The sequence below is a fragment of the Nicotiana tomentosiformis genome, chromosome 10 (assembly GCF_000390325.3).
Source record: "Nicotiana tomentosiformis chromosome 10, ASM39032v3, whole genome shotgun sequence".
Classification (NCBI taxonomy): domain Eukaryota; kingdom Viridiplantae; phylum Streptophyta; class Magnoliopsida; order Solanales; family Solanaceae; genus Nicotiana; species Nicotiana tomentosiformis.
Genome location: NC_090821.1, coordinates 16,665,908 through 16,683,833, shown reverse-complemented (window position 1 = coordinate 16,683,833; position 17,926 = coordinate 16,665,908). Strand labels below are relative to the sequence as shown.

The window sequence follows — 17,926 nt, the reverse complement described above, 5'->3', positions numbered from 1 at the left end:
ACCAATGATCACTGGATCGACGGGACCCAACGTGAAGGGGTAAGTATAAACACTTAAAAACCCCTCCACATGAGTGATGACGCTCTCTTCGGGAGAGGGAATTTGCAACACAACCTCGAGACCCCAGTTGCAGTCTTTCCTCACAGCTCGAGATGGCCCTCTGTTATCGAGCACATGTACATTGACACATGATCACATCGACCCGGAACCGACCAAGGATTTTTAACCTTAAAATCAATCTTCAGAGTACACGAGCAAGGAACATACTCATGTGGAGGCGGCTCCACCGGCGCCTTGTCACCGGATGACCGTGAAGAGGAAGCTTTCTCCTTCTGAGGTACGGTTTTTGAAATTTTTGCCATTGATGTAAGATAAAAAAAAGCAAAGGAAGATGAAAGGTTGATGGTGCCAAACGCTGATGAAGGTGGCTCTACAAGCGGCTAAATAGAGGCAGAAAGAGTAAGAAAATTTGGGAGATTGAAGATATAAAAGTGATAAATGAAAAGGCTATTTATAGGTTTATACCGTGGCGGTTTAGTATCAGCGATGGCCGACCACCGTCTGACGTGCATTAAATACCTTGAAAGACTTAATCAACGGGACAACTATCATATATGTCACGATCGAGCCCAGTGAAAACGTCAGCTTATAATCCGATCGAGCCGTCGAAAATCATATCGCTTCTTACTACATTCTTCCTGAGAAACGAGGGGACTATCTGTATACGGTCGAAATAGATTTCGGCCTCGGTACATTTGATCTAGTTCGAATGGTAAGCGATCGAAGTAAGAGCTCGAGACGAGTTCCGAGGATAGCACAAACAAGCCTCGAGCTCCAAAACCGATCGAGGAATCGGCTCGGTATCATTATCAAGCCCATGACCAAATCGAACCGCAAGGCAACGAGAAGGTTGTCAGAGATGCACAGACCAATTGACACTTACCCCGAATGTCAAACTCGAACTCAAGGCCGAGGGTTCGACCCAATACCGAGCTCGAGCCAGTATCGAGCTCGCAGACATGAGCCGTTGCAACCGCACCAGGGGAGAGAATCTTGGCAGGAATCGAGGAAGAGACAATTTATCATGGGTTCTCCACTATATATTTTTTATTATAAATAAAGTAAGATCCCTCTAATATAAAAGGGAGAATCCTTGTAAGCACAAGCAGGTTCACACATTGTATGAAAAGACTACTTCTATTTATTGAAGAATAAATCTTTTAAGCTTGTTTTATTCAGCATACTCACTATTCTAGTTCAATAATTTATATCCCATTTCTATAGCCAAGAATCTAAACATTTCCACTTCTACGTACGATTTATGTCAAGCTATATCACATATCCTTAAAACTACTTATAAATTCAACTATATCCGATTTTCCGGGTAAACAAATTTCATTAAGTATGCATAAAAAGGGTCCAAAATCATGTAGCGGCAGCCAGTTAGCAAAAAGATTTACTAACGATTATTGCTCTATCAAAATTTGATTGATGATTGTAGGTCCTTATTATTATCTGATGCAGGTACTCCAATCTTAAAACACGTCTTTAGGGAAGCTAATGAAATGGCGGACCAGTTAGCAAAAAATGCATGTAACTTGGACATTTTTAAAAATCTTTTAGTTTACCCGTTCCCTCCCCTCATTCCTGCTTTTGAAAGAGATAGTATAGGGACTATGTTGTCCAAACTAATCTCCCCTTGTAATGACTCTTATGTAGCTTTTGTTTGAATAAAATTCTTTTATTACCAAAAAAGAAAAAAGGGTCCAAAATCGTTCCTTAATTTGGTTTCACTCAAAATGGTCCTTGATGTAAGGTGAAGCACTTAAAATAGTCCACAAAGTTTTAAAAGTGATGCATATTTAGTCCAGTCCAACGAGAGCCATCTACTTTTGAGTTCATAGTCAAAATTGACGAATTAAAATGAAAATGATTTTAATTTCATGTCTTAATGAAACAAATATAAATCAACTACTGTTGTTACCAAATGTTTGAAAAGGACTCAATTGATTCTCTAGGTCTAGTATTCCCTATTTCTTATGAATCATAATTGGAGAGAGTGAGAAACACTAATTTAGAAATTTGTGAACAACATAGGAGATTATCTCAATAATAAAGGAGAATTCAATGAAGCACTTGACCATTGAATATTTAAGAAAATATATTAGTGATCATTTTAAGTAAATGGGATAAAGATAATCTTGTAATTATGAACCCCGATTTACATCTAAGAAGGCACTGTCTTTTTCTTCCTTTACTTCTTTTTTGGGTCAAAACTAATATTCTCAACGAATGACTCGATTACATGGAATATGCATAGGTAGTTTGCTTTGAACTGTCACTTGAGTCTATCTGCATATAAAGTAATCAAGGTTTGAAAATAAATAAAATGGTTAAATCATGGCGAAGCAAGTTTTTCATGGTAATAATAAAATTCATCCTGTTGCCTAAAGAACAAGAAAAAGCTAGTACGTATCCATAAACAAGAGATCTTAATTATGTCGAAATATTATTATCGAATGAACGTGTGAATTTCGCCCGTGAAATAAAGAAAGGGAAAAGAACAAAAAATGAATGTTGTAAATTATAATTATTGCCCTCCAACAAACAGTGACCTGTATATTAAATTAAATAGCTTACATTTTAAATTTACAAATATGAGTGAAAAATTTATGTTGGTAATAAAAAAATAAATAATAAGTATTTTGCATTTATCGATTTTATGTAAGTACTTATAAATCTCCCTAAAATAATAAGACGCCGACAACAAAGTCAAGAACAAAGAACACGTCATTAATTAATAAACAAAACCTCCCAAGGCATGTCTCTCTTTCCTCCCAAACCAAACCAGTCCTAATTAAGACTTCCAATTGCTCTAAATGGATTATGTGTTGAAACAATGATAAAATATGGTGGTCATACGTACTTGGACCATCTATTATCCAACTCCTTCTCGAAATGCCCCCTCTATATGTCAAGTTCTTCGTACAAATATCGGTCTTAACAAGATTGATGCCTTTTTATATTTTAAAATTTTTTTAATTTTAAATTAATTATTATTTTTTATTAAAATAGTTTATACCTATACAATTATATTGTATTTTATAATAAATTTAAATTTCTTTTTTTCCTATTTAATTAATGGCAAAGGGCCAAATATACCTCTGTACTTTCGAAAATGGTCTAATAATACCTCTCGTTATACTATTGGGTTATCTATACCCCTGTAGTCATACTTTGGGTTCAAATATACCCCTCATTTAAATGGAGGGACACGTGTCATCGTCCTGTTGGCCAATTCTAAATATCTCCTAATTAATCAAAAAGACCCATTACCCATACCCGAAAAGCAATTTTCTAAAGCAATTTTTATTTTGTAAAAACTGGAAAAAACTGAACTTATTTTTACTAAAAACTAAAAACTGAAACAAACGAAAATATTTTTTTTTCCAGCTTTTACAACAAAGTTGCTTTAAAAAAAACTGAAAAATATTTTCTAAAACAATCTTTTTGTCAAAACTGAAAAGCAATTTTCTAAAGTAATTAAAAATTGAAAAAACTGAAATTTTTTTAACTAAAAACTAAAAAAAGAAAATATTTATTTTTTCAGTTTTTACAAAAATATTGCTTTAGAAAATTATTTTTTAATTTCTTTTTAATTTTTACACAAAAAATTGCTTTAGAAATTATTTTACATTTTTTTAAAGCAATATTTTTCTAAAAACTGGAAAAAATATTTTCAATTTTTTCAGTTTTTAGTAAAAAGACATTCAGTTTTTTCCAGTTTTTACAAAAATATTGCTTTAGAAAATTGCTTTTCAGTTTTTTTAAAGCATTTTGTTTTTTGTAAAAATTGAAAAAAAAATATTTTCGTTTTTTCAGTTTTTAGTAAAAAAAAAATCATTTTTTTCCAGTTTTTACAAAAAAAAAAAAATTGCTTTAGAAAATTTCTTTTCGGGTATGGGTAATGTGTCTTTTTAATTAATCAAGAGATATTTAGAATTGGGCAATAGAACGATGACACGTGTCCCTCCGTTTAAATGAGGGGTATATTTGAACCCAAAGTATGACTGCAGAGGTATAGATAACTCAATAGTATAACGAGAAATATTCTTAGACCATTTTCAAAAATACAGAGGTATATATGATTCTTTGCCGTTTAATTAAAATACATCTCATAAAATAAGAAGAATTAACTACCCATTAGATAAAAACGTTACAGCCCCGCCTTCTCAACCAAGAAATATAAAAATGTTTTAAAGAAGACACTTGTAGTACGTCTTTATCTTTTCCTCGAAAAACCTTTGACTCCACGCATTTTGTATTGTTGCTTCTTTCCTTTCAAAGACACTTGAAGTACGTCTTTATCTTTTCCTCCAATATTGTTTCCTTATTTTGATTCTTCATCTTGTTTCCACCTGCTATTTGTCTTTTCTTCCTCCACATTAAATCAATGAACCAGTACTGAATCCCTCTGTTATGTTTGCTGTGAATATTATTGCCTACAATTGGTTCAATTATGTTGACTCAGAAGTCAGAATTGCATTCCAGTTCCAGAGCATACATATTAATTCTTCCTCAGCTTTTCTCTTTCTCTTATATCTTCAATTCCACTAAAATTTAGCAATTTTGTGCTTTTCTTCAGCTAGAGTTTCCTTTCGTATATACTGTTCCGAATTATTTGCATCTTCCATGAAGAACATTTTGCAGCATCAGCCTCAGTTGTTGTCTCTTTTTCCAGTAGAAGCAATTCAAGAAGCATATCCCAACAGTTACAAGATTTATGCTCCTTCCAATATGGGAAAAGAGAAAACAGAGCACAACTCCGAGCACCATTTAATGGAAAGTACAAACTCAGATTCCGATCTTGACGTTGACATTCAAGAATCAGCAGTTTCTGACTCTGAGAGCGGTATTTTTGCCTCCAATTATCAAGAGCACACAAAATCAGATGATTTGATAAGGATTAATGAAGGCGATAAGATGCATAAGATTATCAGTAGAAAATTTATTTCAGGCTTGGGTGTACTAGGATTGTCTACTCAAATTGAAGCCATTCACAAGAATATTTGTTCTAGCTTCACAATGCAAGCAAATCTTCAGCCGTTTTTTACTTTTTCGAAATCAATGGAGAAAAAGTGTGGGGGGAACGCTAATGTAAAGTATGCCTGGTTTGGAGCTTCCAAGGATGAGATTGACAGCATTTTTTCTCATGGTTTTGAGCATCCTATTCACGATGGAGCTTATGGTCATTGCATTTGCCTCTCTCCTGATGATTATCCTCTTGATTGGTATATCTGCTTATCTTCTTCTTTTCTTGTATTAGTTGAATTGTGTAACCGTATTATCTAAAAGTTTATTTTGAATTAGTAATATGCTCTTTCAGGTGCATCTGTGCTTATTTTGTATAATCTAAGAACATTATCGGCTCTGATATCATATTAAAATGGGGTGATCACCTAGTCTAAAAATTTAAACTATTAGATAGAAAACATCTATTTTATTTGTTTTAGATCTCTTTGAACTTTCGATTATATTCTGTTGACTAATTCCTAACTTTCTTATGCCTCTCAGTCTTCAAACAACTATTCCTGATAAGGATGGGCTAAGGCATCTATTGCTTTGTCGTGTGATACTAGGAAGAACTCCTGGTTTAGGACAGTCTCATCCAACTTCTGAGCAGTTTGTCACTGGGGTTGACAATTTACATTCGCCAAGAAAATATATTGTGTGGAAAAGCAACATGAATGCTTATGTTTTTCCCGACTTTATGATCAGTTTCAGAGTAACTTCTGATGTCAAAGGTAGAGTTTATAATTAAAGAGAACTGCAGATGCTTCGATTTCCGAAGATTGTTTTGTAGTATAAATATATTTTTCTCATTCTTTACTTTGCAGAGAGTAGAATTTTTTCAGTTCCTTTAAAAAGTCCAAATTCAGCGTGGATTTCTTTTCCTGCTTTGATATCTGCACTATCAAAAATTTTGCCGCCTAACACCGTCAAATTAATTAAGAAATATCATAGTGATTATAAGGTAAGTGCTTGCTATTTATTAAATTCTCGACTATCTTTCTTGTATGGGACTATATTTTTTCTACTTCCCCTATTTTTATCCCATTTGTTGAAGTCCAGTATATTTTTTCAGGAGAGGAAGATCACAAGGCGCGAGTTGTTAGCTTTAATCATAAAGTCCTGCAAAAATAAGGTATGCCATCACATTAGTCGAGTAAATCTTGTGTTAGAAAAACTGTGACAGGAGCAAACATTTATTCATCATTATGGTAAATTTAGTTTTACTGAATAAGTTTTCTACCATGTAATTCTCGTGATCACAAGATATATCGCATTTCGATTTATTGAACGAGAAGCTTTAGAGAAGTCTTGGGAGACTACTTTTTTGAATCACTGATGTGTGCATAGATGCTCTTCTGGAAAATAGAGAACTAATTTGAGTGTAACTTTTCCAATGGTGCCTAGTCCCGTCCATCCATTTATTAATTTTGCCGCTGTGTAACATCAGATTAACAAGGCATTGTACCATTAATGGAAAAGAATTCTTGCAGTTTACTATAATAAGTTGTTAGCTTTTCAAGTTAATTTCTATAAGTTATAGGCTCACTCTCTTCCATGGCATGGTTTATTCTATAGGTAACTAAGCAAACTCAAACAGCCAATATTAGGATGCCTTTATAAATTCCTATTCTAGTTGTTCAAAATCTTACAACAATTGTTTGTGCTTTTATTTTTGCAGCAAAATAAAGGATCAACTGAAGACTCACCCAGCAACAGCTCTATCAACCTTCAACAATGGGATAATGAAACCTATCCTTTGCCTAAACAAGAGTCGGATTAATATTTTTTTCTTGTAGAATTTCAAGGCAATGCAGAATGGAATCATCAAATTTTCTAACACGCTGACAAGCTAATATGATACAGATACCTGATGCAAAGGATTAGCAGTTCTGGCATCAGTTTGATATATTAGTTTTGGAAGTAGCTTATTATTTTTCTTCTGCTTTAGCTAATTTATGTGACGGTGTTTGACTCGACACGAAGTTTAAGAAAGTATAATAACCTTTACTTTGAATTAAGATTTGAATTGTTCAACGTATGTAAGTAGATCCGAGTCCTAAAGAAATTGAGCTATACTCAAGATATGCGTCATCAAGAGTCGATAAAAAGTTTCGTCCGAACTAAGTTGGTGAATTGAACTCGTATAAGGTACTACTTCAGATAAGCATAGCTCCTGTATGTAAGGTATTATGGGGTGACCTGACTATCAAATTAAAAGTATTCGACTCTAGTTTTCATCCTACCGTGGTTGTAGATATTTGCCCGGTTCTTGTAACTCCGGGGAAAGGGAAATCATTTCTCCCTTAATCAAGGTATGGAATCCTTTGCTATCTTTGTAGAAGAGGTTGTAATAGAGATGTTAGTATGTTGTCGAATAGGACTCACCGGATGGTGGACCTTCTTATCGTATACCTAACATTCGAAGTTCCCCTCATTGGTATTGTTAAAGGCAAATTTTGACCCTCCCTTTAAAATTAATTTATTTATACTTAATAATTTGCAATGAATGTTTTGAAAATATTTTCAATCGATACCTATTTTACAAAGTTAACTAAATATTAGTAGTTTTAAAATTAATAATTTAGTATTATTATTATAATTACAAAATATATCATGTTTACTATTTTAGGATTATTAAAATAACTTTTATATACATCACATAAGCTTTATAATGAATTATTCTTTAAATTCTGATTAATTGGATTACTATGTTAATAATCTGAAATTAACGTTACAATTTAGAAAAAATAAAGTATTTTATAAATAATTAATTACAATAATTAGTAGTATATTTGATAATTATAATTTCTACTATATTTTATTGAAAATAATTAAGTTTATTTAAAATAATTTTCAAAAGGGTTAAAAGGCTAAAGGCTACAATTGCAATCTTTAATTTAACGCAATTTGGCCATCTTATAAATCAATTCCAGCCCAATCTATAATTAACCCAGTCTAGGTCTACCCTCACTTTCCACCTTGGCAATCCACAACTTCCTCTCTAAACCAATATGCACGTGCCACATCGCCCGTCTTCTATACTCACAAAAGAAGCACAATGGATCTAAGTCGTCCGTTCCTTAGATCAACGACTCACAATGTGTCTCAATTTTCTCTTTAATTTAAAAAAACCCCATCATAATTTATCTTAACCGTTGGATTACAAGAATCCAACGACTACCGATTTTTCCATAAAACCATTTTTTAAAATTCCTTAATCTCAAAAAATCGGAGCTGTTGATCAAAGGATCAAACAACTCCCATCCCATATCCCTATCGTAACCTAAGAGATGACCCCAATTCCTCCCAACCCTAGTATCATTTCCCCACAGACTCAGCCGCCCCCTTTCCACTTTCTCTCTTATTTTTCTCAAACCCATCACCCTAATCAGTCAAGAAAACTTTACACAAATTCATACAAGGTCTTAAATCACCCAGAAATCATCCTTTCTGTCTTCATTACCCATGATCCTCGCTGAACTTTTCCCATTTCATCTTTGAGATTCAAATGTCCAAATCCAAAATCCTTAGCTTACAAATAAAACATCAAATCGTAAGATTTCTCTTGTGTTATGTTAAATCGAAGCATGCATGGAGCTTCTTCAGAGTCTCATGATGAATATTCTACACCCATAGGTCAAACACAGTGACCTCTGGGTCTCTCAGCTTTGTCCGCTAATTTTTCTTTCAACGGTCAGCCTTTCCCCGCTTCAGGTAAAAATCACTACTGATTTCCCTATGTATTCTTTTGATTTCACCCGCTTTGCTAGCATCATCAACTCTCCCTCATCTTCCACTATCTGGTTCAAATTTGTGAACCTAAGGCATTGAATGCCACTATAAATAGAGCCTTCAATGCTCTCATCTAACAGACCTAACAAGAGTTAAGAAAACCTAATACGAGTACCAAAAAACCACTAAGATTTCAAAGCATAGGTTCTCTATCATTAATTTCTATTTCTCTTTTGTTTCCAATTTTTTTCACTGCTAAAAGCTTGAAGCTTTGGTTCCTACACGGCTAGGTTAAACCTTTGTTTGGTCTGTTGCACAAAAGGAGGTCAATGTAACTCTACCTCTTCTCTTTTAATTGTCTTGTTCGAAATCCTGAATGCACTGTTGTATTTCTATTGTCTGCTTTTGTTTATAATGTTTGTCATTAACTTATAACTATTTGTTCCAGTTCATAATGATTTTGTTATTGATTTGTGGCTGACTATTATGCTTCTATGTGTCTTGAATCACTATTGATTGAGTTATTATGTGACCTTGATGACTACTATTTTGAATTAAATAGCATGTACAATTAAGTTCCTTAATATGCCTTAATGACTTCTCATATTCATCTAGACTTCGGATTCCTTTAATGTACTATTATGGTCTTCATATCTGTCACACTATTTCTGTTTAGTGTAGTCTGTTGTTCTGCATTTGATGTTGTTGTTTGCTGACTTTAACTAGAATATACATAAATGTTTAAGGTTTAATCCTTCATCACTTAGTTGGAGTATGTCAGTCTAAGTGTTACAGGTGCTTTCTTTCTTCACATGAATGTTTGTTAATCCTGAAATAGCCTTTGAGTCATTGCTGTGAAAGTCTTGTATCTGTATCTAACTGTTAATCACATCCATAAGACTTATTATATGACACAGTCTCATTAAGGTAACTGGTCCAACTCTGATGAACTTTAATAACTATTCTTGTATGTATTATGTTATAATTAAGTTATCTCTCATGAATGGCTATAATCATATCTGTTGTGGCTGAGAATTGATTACTATGTCAGTAAGTTAAATGGAACACTATCATGTGTAAACTTCCACTCTTTAATCTGTTCATTTAAGTTAAACTTACTTAGTATAGAGCCTTCCATATCTTGAACTTCTTTAATGATATTATTGACCTGGCTTTATAATGATTGAAATCCAATCCTGTTTGTAAAAACCTTGGCTGGAACATCTCATCTATGTTCTTGGATGAGAATTTTGTATCCATCTCTGTTTGTCCTTTATGTCCATGCTTGTGCATCCAGTGTCATTAAAACCTGCTGAGTTTATCTAAGTCTACTGTAATCCACTATCAGAACTAATGGATGACTTTGAAACTATCTACTTTGCCTGAATATTGCAATGTGCTTTGACCTTCAAATAAAGACAGCATGAACGTGAGACCTAGAGCTGTTTGAAAAGAATATAATCATGTCATATGCCTAGGGTAATATTGGCCTGTCAACCAACATAAAAAACCTTGTTAATGCTCTTAAGAGAGTTCTGAATGAAGCTAACAACTCATCATCTAATATAAGCCAAGACCTAGTTTATAATTTCTACTAAATGCTTTTGTATATGTTCCATTTTATGATCCTGCACTCATCCTAGTTCTTCAATGCTCCTGTTTGTCCTTCATAGTTTATGTATGTTTGCACTGTCTTGAAACTGCATCAAGTTCTCTCTCTCTTTTAACATGAGCAGCCTGGCTTCACCAATTAGTATCCTGTATATAGCAAATCATCCGCTCAACCAATCGGTGCACCTTGTTCAAAATGAGTCTAGGTCCACCCTCACTTTCCACCTTGGCAATCCACAAATTCCTCTCTAAGCCAATCCGCACTTTCCACATCGCCCGTCTCCCATACTCACAAAAGAAGCACAATGGATCTAAGTCGTCTGTTCCTTACATCAATGACTCACAATTTGCCTCAGTTCTCTATTTAATTTATAAAACCCTCATCATACTTTATCTTAACCGTTGGATTACAAGAATCCAACGGCTACCGATTTTTCCATAAAACCATTTTATTAATATTCCTAAATCTCAAAAATTCGGAGCCGTTGATCAAAGGATCCAACGGCTCCCATCCCATCTCCCTATCTTAACCTAAGAGACAACCCCAATTCCTCCCAACCCTAAAATTATTTCCCCATAGACTCAGCGGCCCCCTTTCCCCTTTCTCTTTCATTTCTCTCAAACCCATCACCCTAATCAGTCAAGAAAACCTTGCACAAATCCGTGCAAGGTCTTAAATAACCCAGAAATCATCCTTTCTGTTTTCATTACCCGCGATCCTAGCAGAACCTTTCCCATTTTATCTTTGAGATTCAAACGCCCAAATCCGAAAACCCTAGCATACAAATGAAACATCAAATCTTCAGATTTCTCTTGTGTTATGTTAAATCGAAGTATGCATGGAGCTTCTTCAGAGTCTCATGATTAATATTCTATACCCAGAGGTTAAACATATTAACCTTTGGGTCTCTCTGTCCGTAGATTTTGCTTTCAACGGTCAGTGTTCCCCGCTTCAGGTAAAAATTACTACTGATTTCCCTCTATATTCTTCTGATTTTACCCGCTTTCCTAGCATTATCAACTCTCCGTCATCTTCCACTATCTAGTTTGAATTTTTGAACCTAAGACATTGAATGCCGCTATAAATAAAACCTTTAATTCTCTCACCTAACAGACCTAACAAGTGCTAAGAAAACTTAATACGAGTACCAAAAACCACTGAGATTTCAAAGCTTAGGCTCTCTCTCATTAATTTATATTTCTCTTTTATTTCTGAGTTCTTTCACTGCTCAAAGCTTGAAGCTTTGGTTCCTACACGACTAGGTTAAACCTTTGTTTGGTCTGATGCACAAAAGGAGGTCAGTATACCTCCACCTATTCTCTTTTGATTATCTTGTCTTAAATTCTGAACGCACTGTTGTCTTTCTATTAAATGCTTTCATTTATAATGTTTGTCATTAACTTAGAACTGTTTGTTCCAAATCTTCCGGGTATGCCGCCTGATAGGGATATCGATTATGGTATTGAATTATTGTCGGACACTCAACTCATTTCTATTCCACCATATCGTATGGCCCCAGTGGAGCTGAAGGAGTTAAATGAGCAGTTGCAAGAGTTTCTTGATAAGGATTCATTTGGCGTGTCGCCGTGGGGTGCTCCGGTCTTGTTTGTGAAGAAGAAGGATGGTTCTATGCGTTTGTGTATTGATTATCGTTAGTTGAACAAGGTTACATTGAAGAACATATATCCATTGCCAGGTATTGATGACCTATTTGATTAGCTACAGGTTGCCAGAGTGTTCTCCAAGATTGATTTGCGGTCAGGTTAACATCAGCTGAAGATTCGGGATCCGAATATTCCGAAGACTGCCTTTAGGACTCGGTATGGTCATTATGAGTTCCTCGCACTTGATGAATAGTGTATTCTAGAGGATCTTGATTCATTCATCATTGTGTTTATTGATGACATATTGGTGTACTCCCGTAGTTGGAAGATCATGAGCAACACTTGAGGATCGTGCTCCAGACCTTGAGAGAGAAGAAGTTATATGCAAAGTTCTCAAAGTGTGAATTCTTTCTTGATTCAGTGGCGTTTTTGGGTCATGTGGTGTCGAGTAAGGGGATCAAGGTAGATTCGAAGAATATTGAGGCGTTGTAGAGTTGGCCCAGACCGTCTTCAGCTACTAAGATCTGGAGTTTCCTTGGTTTTGCCGAGTATTATCGTTATTTCGTAGAGGGCTTCTAATATATTAGTGCACCTATGACCAAATTGACCCAGAAGGGTGCTCCTTTTAGATCGACCGAGGAGTGTGAGGCAATCTTTCAAAAGTTCAAGACTGCTTTGACTACAGCCCAGTGTTGGTGTGCCTATAGGCTCGGGGTCTTTTACTGAGTATTGTAATACGTCATGGTTGGCCTTGGGGCGGTGTTGATGCAAGGCGATAGGGTGATTCCTTACACGTCTCGACAACTGAAGACCCATGAGAAGAATTATCCATTTCACAACTTGGAGTTGGCAGCCATTGTTCATGCATTGAAGATCCGACGACATTATTTGAACGGTGTTCCTTGTGAGGTCTTTACCGACCACCGGAGTTTACAACATCTGTTCAAATAGAAAGATCTTAAATTGCGTCAGTAGAGGTGGTTAGAGTAACTTAAGGACTATGATATCACCATTTTGTACCATCCCGGGAAGACCAATGTAGTGGCCGATTCCTTGAGTTGAAAGGCGGAGAGTTTGGCTAGTTTAGCATATCTATCGGTAGCTGAGAGACCATTAGCATTGGAGGTTCAGGCTTTAGACAACCAATTTATTAGATTGGATGTTTTGGAGCCCAGTCGAGTTCTTGCAGGCATGGTTTCTCGGTCTTCTCTATATGACCGTATCATAGAGCGTCAGTTTGACGACCCCTATTTGCTTGTCCTCAAGGACACGGTTCAGCATGGCAATGCGAATGAGGTTACTATTGGGGATGACGGTGTGTTACAGATGCAGAGTCGGTTATGTGTACCCAATATGGATGGTTTGTGTGAGTTGATTCTCCGGGAGGTTCATAATTCATGGTACTCCATTCATCCGGGTGTCGCTAAGATGTATCAGGAGTTGAGGAAGCACTATTGGTGGAGGAGGATGAAGACAGACATAGTGGAGTATGTAGCTTGGTGCCTAAATTGTCAGCAGGTGAAGTAGAAACATTAGGGACCGGGTGGGTTGCTTCAGCGGCCTGAGATTCCTGAGTAGAAATGGGAGCGCGTCACCATGGACTTCGTTGTTGGGCTCCCACGGACTTAGAGGAAGTTTGATGCAGTATGGGTGATTGTGGACAAGTTGACCAAGTTGGCTCATTTCATTCCGGTAGTGACTACCTATTGCTGGCTCAGGTTTATATCTACGAGATTGTCCGACTTCATGGTGTACCAATATCCATCATCTCTGACCGGGGTACGCAATTCACCTCGCATTGTTTGAAGGTTACAAAGCGTGAGCTAGGCACATGGGTCGAGTTGAGTATATCATTTCACCCTCAGACGGATGGGCAGTCCGAGCGCACTATTCTGATATTAGAGGACATGCTTTGTGCCTGTGTTATGGATTTCGGGGGAGCTTGGGATCAGTTCTTTCCACTTGTGGAGTTTTCCTACAACAACAGCTTCCAGTCGAGTATCCAGATGGCTCTATATTAGGCTCTCTATAGGAGACAATGTCGTACTCTAGTTGGGTGTTTTGAGCCGGGAGAGGTCAAGTTATTAGGAATGGATCTGGTTCGAGATGCTTTGGAGAAGGTTAAGATGATCCAAGATCGGCTTCGTACAGCCCAATCTATACAGAAGAGTTATGCGGATTGGATGGTTCGCGATGTTGCGTTCATGGTTGGAGATCAAGTCTTGCTCCGGGTTTCACCCATGAAGGGTGTGATGAGGTTCGGGAAGAAGGGCAAGTTGAGCCCTAGGTATTTCAGAACTTTTGAGATCCTTGAGAGGATTGGAGAGGTGGCCTACAAGCTTTTCTTGCCACTTAGTTTATCTGCGGTTCATCCGGTGTTCCATGTCTCTATGCTTCAGAAGTATTATGGTGATCTGTCTCATGTTCTAGACTTCAGCACAGTCCAATTGGACAAGGATTTGACTTATATTGAGGTGCCTGTGGCTATCTTGGACCGATAGGTCCGAAAGTTGAAATAAAAGGATATTGCTTCAGTGAAGGTTCAATGGAGGGGTCATCCGGTCGAGGAGGCGACCTAGGAGACCGTTCACGACACGCAGAGTCGTTATCCTCATCTATTCACCACTTCGGGTATGTCCTTATGCATGTTTGAGGATGAACGTTTGTTTTAAGAGAAGGAGAATGTAACGACCCGATCGGTCCTTTTGTGTAATTGCTCCCAGTTTCCCCTTCTATTGCTTCATACTTGTATGTTTATGCTTTTATGAATTGCGGGGTTGATTAATTTTATTCCGAGAAGCTTTCCCGTTGATTTGGACCCTTGATTCTTGACTTAGAAGTTTAAATTTGAAAATATTGACCAAACTTTGACTTTTATGAAAATGACCCCGAAACTGTATTTTTATGATACTGATAGCTTCGTATCGTGATTTCAGACTTGCGCGTATGCCAGGAATTGATTTTGGAAGTCCGTAGGTTGATTTGCCAAAATTTGGCAATTTAAAGTTGAAAGTTTGACCGTAAGTTTACTTTTAGCTATGTAGCTCAGAATTTGATTTTGGGACTTAGAATAGGTTCGTTATGGAATTTAGAACCTTACTGCAAAATTTTGTGTCATTTGGATTTAATTTGATAGGATTTAGATGCTTAGTTGTAATTCTAGAAGTTCTTGAAAATTTCTTTGAAATTCATGCATTTTAGAGTTCAATTTGTAGTTTTAGATGTTATTTTTGTGTTTTGATCGCGCGAACGAGTTTGTATGATATTTTTAGACTTGTGTGGATGTTTGGTTGGGAGCCCCGAGGGCTCAGGTGAGTTTCAGACGCTTAGCGGAGTGTTGTTAGAGTTAAGTTTGTTGGTATTTCTGCAGAGTGCCTCAGATGTCACATTTGCGAGTTTTTAGATCGCAATTGCTAAGGTAGGCCAAGTCTGCTGGGTTCGCATTTCCGATAGGTACCTGGGGGAGAGCTGGTTTGCATTTGCGATCTCCGTGGTCGCATTTGTGGAGGTCAAAAGTTCGCAATTGTGAACTCTTCATCGCAATTGCGATGACATCAGAGATGGAAGGTCTTCACTTTTGCGAGGGATTCTTCACATTTAAGGGTTCACAATTGCGAACCCTAGGTTGCATTTGCAACATCTACGACTGGACAAATAGCTGAGGGATGGGATTTTTGAACTCATTCTCACATTTGGGAACCCTAGACTCGGTAGAAGGCTATTTGGAGAGAGGGTTTCACCTACAAACCTTGATTAAGTGCTAAGTGAAATCCGTGTACGCAAGGTGATGGGTGGGTACACGGGTTGTACGTGGTATTTGACCGGTTTAGGCTACTTAAACTATTTCCATGCTTTAATTGAAAAGCCATATTATGTTCTAAATTCTCATAGTCAAATTATCCTTAATTGTGTTAGACTATCCTTACATTCCTTAGTTGACTTTTTTAGTACTTGTTCTACATCCTACTTGCTAAATTGCTCCCATGCTTTAGTTGAACTTGTTGCCTCCTTTATTGTTACATGCTATCTCTTCATTGTTAATTATCATTGCTGAAGTTTTTGTTTGTGTTATCTCTTTGCTTATTGATTTTCGTTACTTGAAGTAAGTGTTCATGTTATCCTTTTACTTGTTGATTTCCATTGTTTGAGGCTCATTGTTGAATATTAGCTCTTTTTATTGTGAGTTTCTTTTATCTAATGTTGTGGTCATACATTATTTCTCTCATTGTCAAGTATTTGGTGTTGAAGTTGTGAAAGTCATTAATACGTTGAGGTGATGTTGGTTATTGTTGAAACATCTATCTTATTGACCATTTTTCATTCATGGTTGTTATTGATATTCTTGTATATGTTGTGGTGGTGCCATGAGCTATTGTTGTGAAAACATTGATATTGTTGTTGTTGGCAAGTTATGATATATGGGCACTTATGGTGCAAATTGTTATTGTTATATGATATTGACGCGCATGAGGCGGTATAAGGTGGGACTTATGTGCGTGCTGCTTGTAGGAGAGCTACGTAAAGCCACACGACGTCATAAGGTGGGATAAAGTGTGTGTAGCTATTTTGGAAAAACTGTTTTCAAAACCTATTTTCAAATGTAAGGCTCACGCAGCGGTAGAAGGACAGATTGTGATTGAAATTGAGAAAAGTGAATACGTGGCGGTACCTCGGTTGTGATTCTTGATTATATGAGGCGGTACTTAGGTTTTGATTTCATTATATATGAGGCGGTACCTCGGTTTTGATTTTATTATACACAAGGAGATACCTCGTTGTGATTCTTATTGTTATTTCATGTTGCAAAGTATTTTGGTGGGAATATATCTTGTTGTTTCACTATAATTTGTTCTAACAGTTATTGTTAGTACACGATCAATGTAGCCACTTTAGTTGCTTTTTTTATGCTATTTCTATTGTTGATTTTTGGCACTAGTTCATGTTATCATCTTGTTCCGTATTAGTTGTTTCTTCACTTTCCATTACATATCCATATTAAATTCTCATACTGTCTATTTTATATCCTAGTAGGTGTCCTGACCTGGCCTCGTCACTACTCTATTGAGGTTATGCTTGATACTTACTGGATACTGTTGTGGTGTAATCATACTACGCTTCTGCACTTTTTTTTTTTGAAGACCAGGTACGTCTGCTCGTGCCAGTCGTTAGAGATTACCTGCTAGCTGCCTTATCGGAGACTTCAAGGTGTGCTTACTCGGCATCCACAAGCCTCAGAGTGACTTGCCCTTATTCTCATTTGTTGTTGTATTTCCTTTCGGACAGTGATGTAGTAGTACTCTAGTTGTATTTTGTAGAGCGTATGACTCAGTTCTACCTGTTTTGGGGTATGTATTGTGAGATTCTGTTTTCAGAAGGTTTTTATCTATTATTTAGTTATTTTCAGTAACTTGTTAATTTATATCTGTTCAGTTATTATTATTTGTTAGTCTTACCTAGTCATAGAGACTAGGTGTCATCTCGACATCTTACGGGGGGATATTGGGGTCGTGACACCCGTAGATCGGGCCGAACGCCTCTCATTATACGTATTTATATGCGATGCATCCATGGATCGGGCCGTACGATCTCGGTAGTATATGTAGATGACTATATGGATCGGGCCGAACGACCATGACATAATTCGTGCGTAAAATCACTAAGAGTCTGAATACCTATGAGATTACCCTCTTAATTGAACTTGGAAATTTCATGATATTTCTCCATGACCTGAGATCGGATATTTAATTGATGGTTCTTATATTGTTGAGATAACATGTGGCAACTGGGGATTTTAAATTGATGATATTTTGCTAAAGGATTTTGTTATCTACGGTTCCATGCTTTATTGATCTTGTTGTATTTCATGTCTGCTTATGATTCATGCATTTTATTTGTTGGACCACTA

At 36.4% G+C, this 17,926-nt stretch overlaps 2 protein-coding genes across 2 annotated transcripts; both read left to right on the top strand.

The window, feature by feature from the left end:
* The first annotated feature begins 4,312 nt into the window (after positions 1-4,312).
* LOC104092849 (probable inactive poly [ADP-ribose] polymerase SRO5) lies at positions 4,313-7,153 on the top strand. Its single transcript, XM_070187700.1, has 5 exons — positions 4,313-5,291; positions 5,575-5,804; positions 5,898-6,034; positions 6,146-6,205; positions 6,752-7,153. Exons 1-5 carry the CDS (start codon positions 4,693-4,695, stop codon positions 6,851-6,853), a joined length of 1,128 nt encoding a protein of 375 aa, XP_070043801.1. The 5' UTR covers positions 4,313-4,692; the 3' UTR covers positions 6,854-7,153.
* Positions 7,154-14,111: 6,958 nt separating this feature from the next.
* On the top strand, positions 14,112-14,522 carry LOC138899810 (uncharacterized). Its single transcript, XM_070186504.1, has one exon. It carries the CDS (start codon positions 14,112-14,114, stop codon positions 14,520-14,522), a length of 411 nt encoding a protein of 136 aa, XP_070042605.1.
* The last annotated feature ends 3,404 nt before the right edge of the window (positions 14,523-17,926 follow it).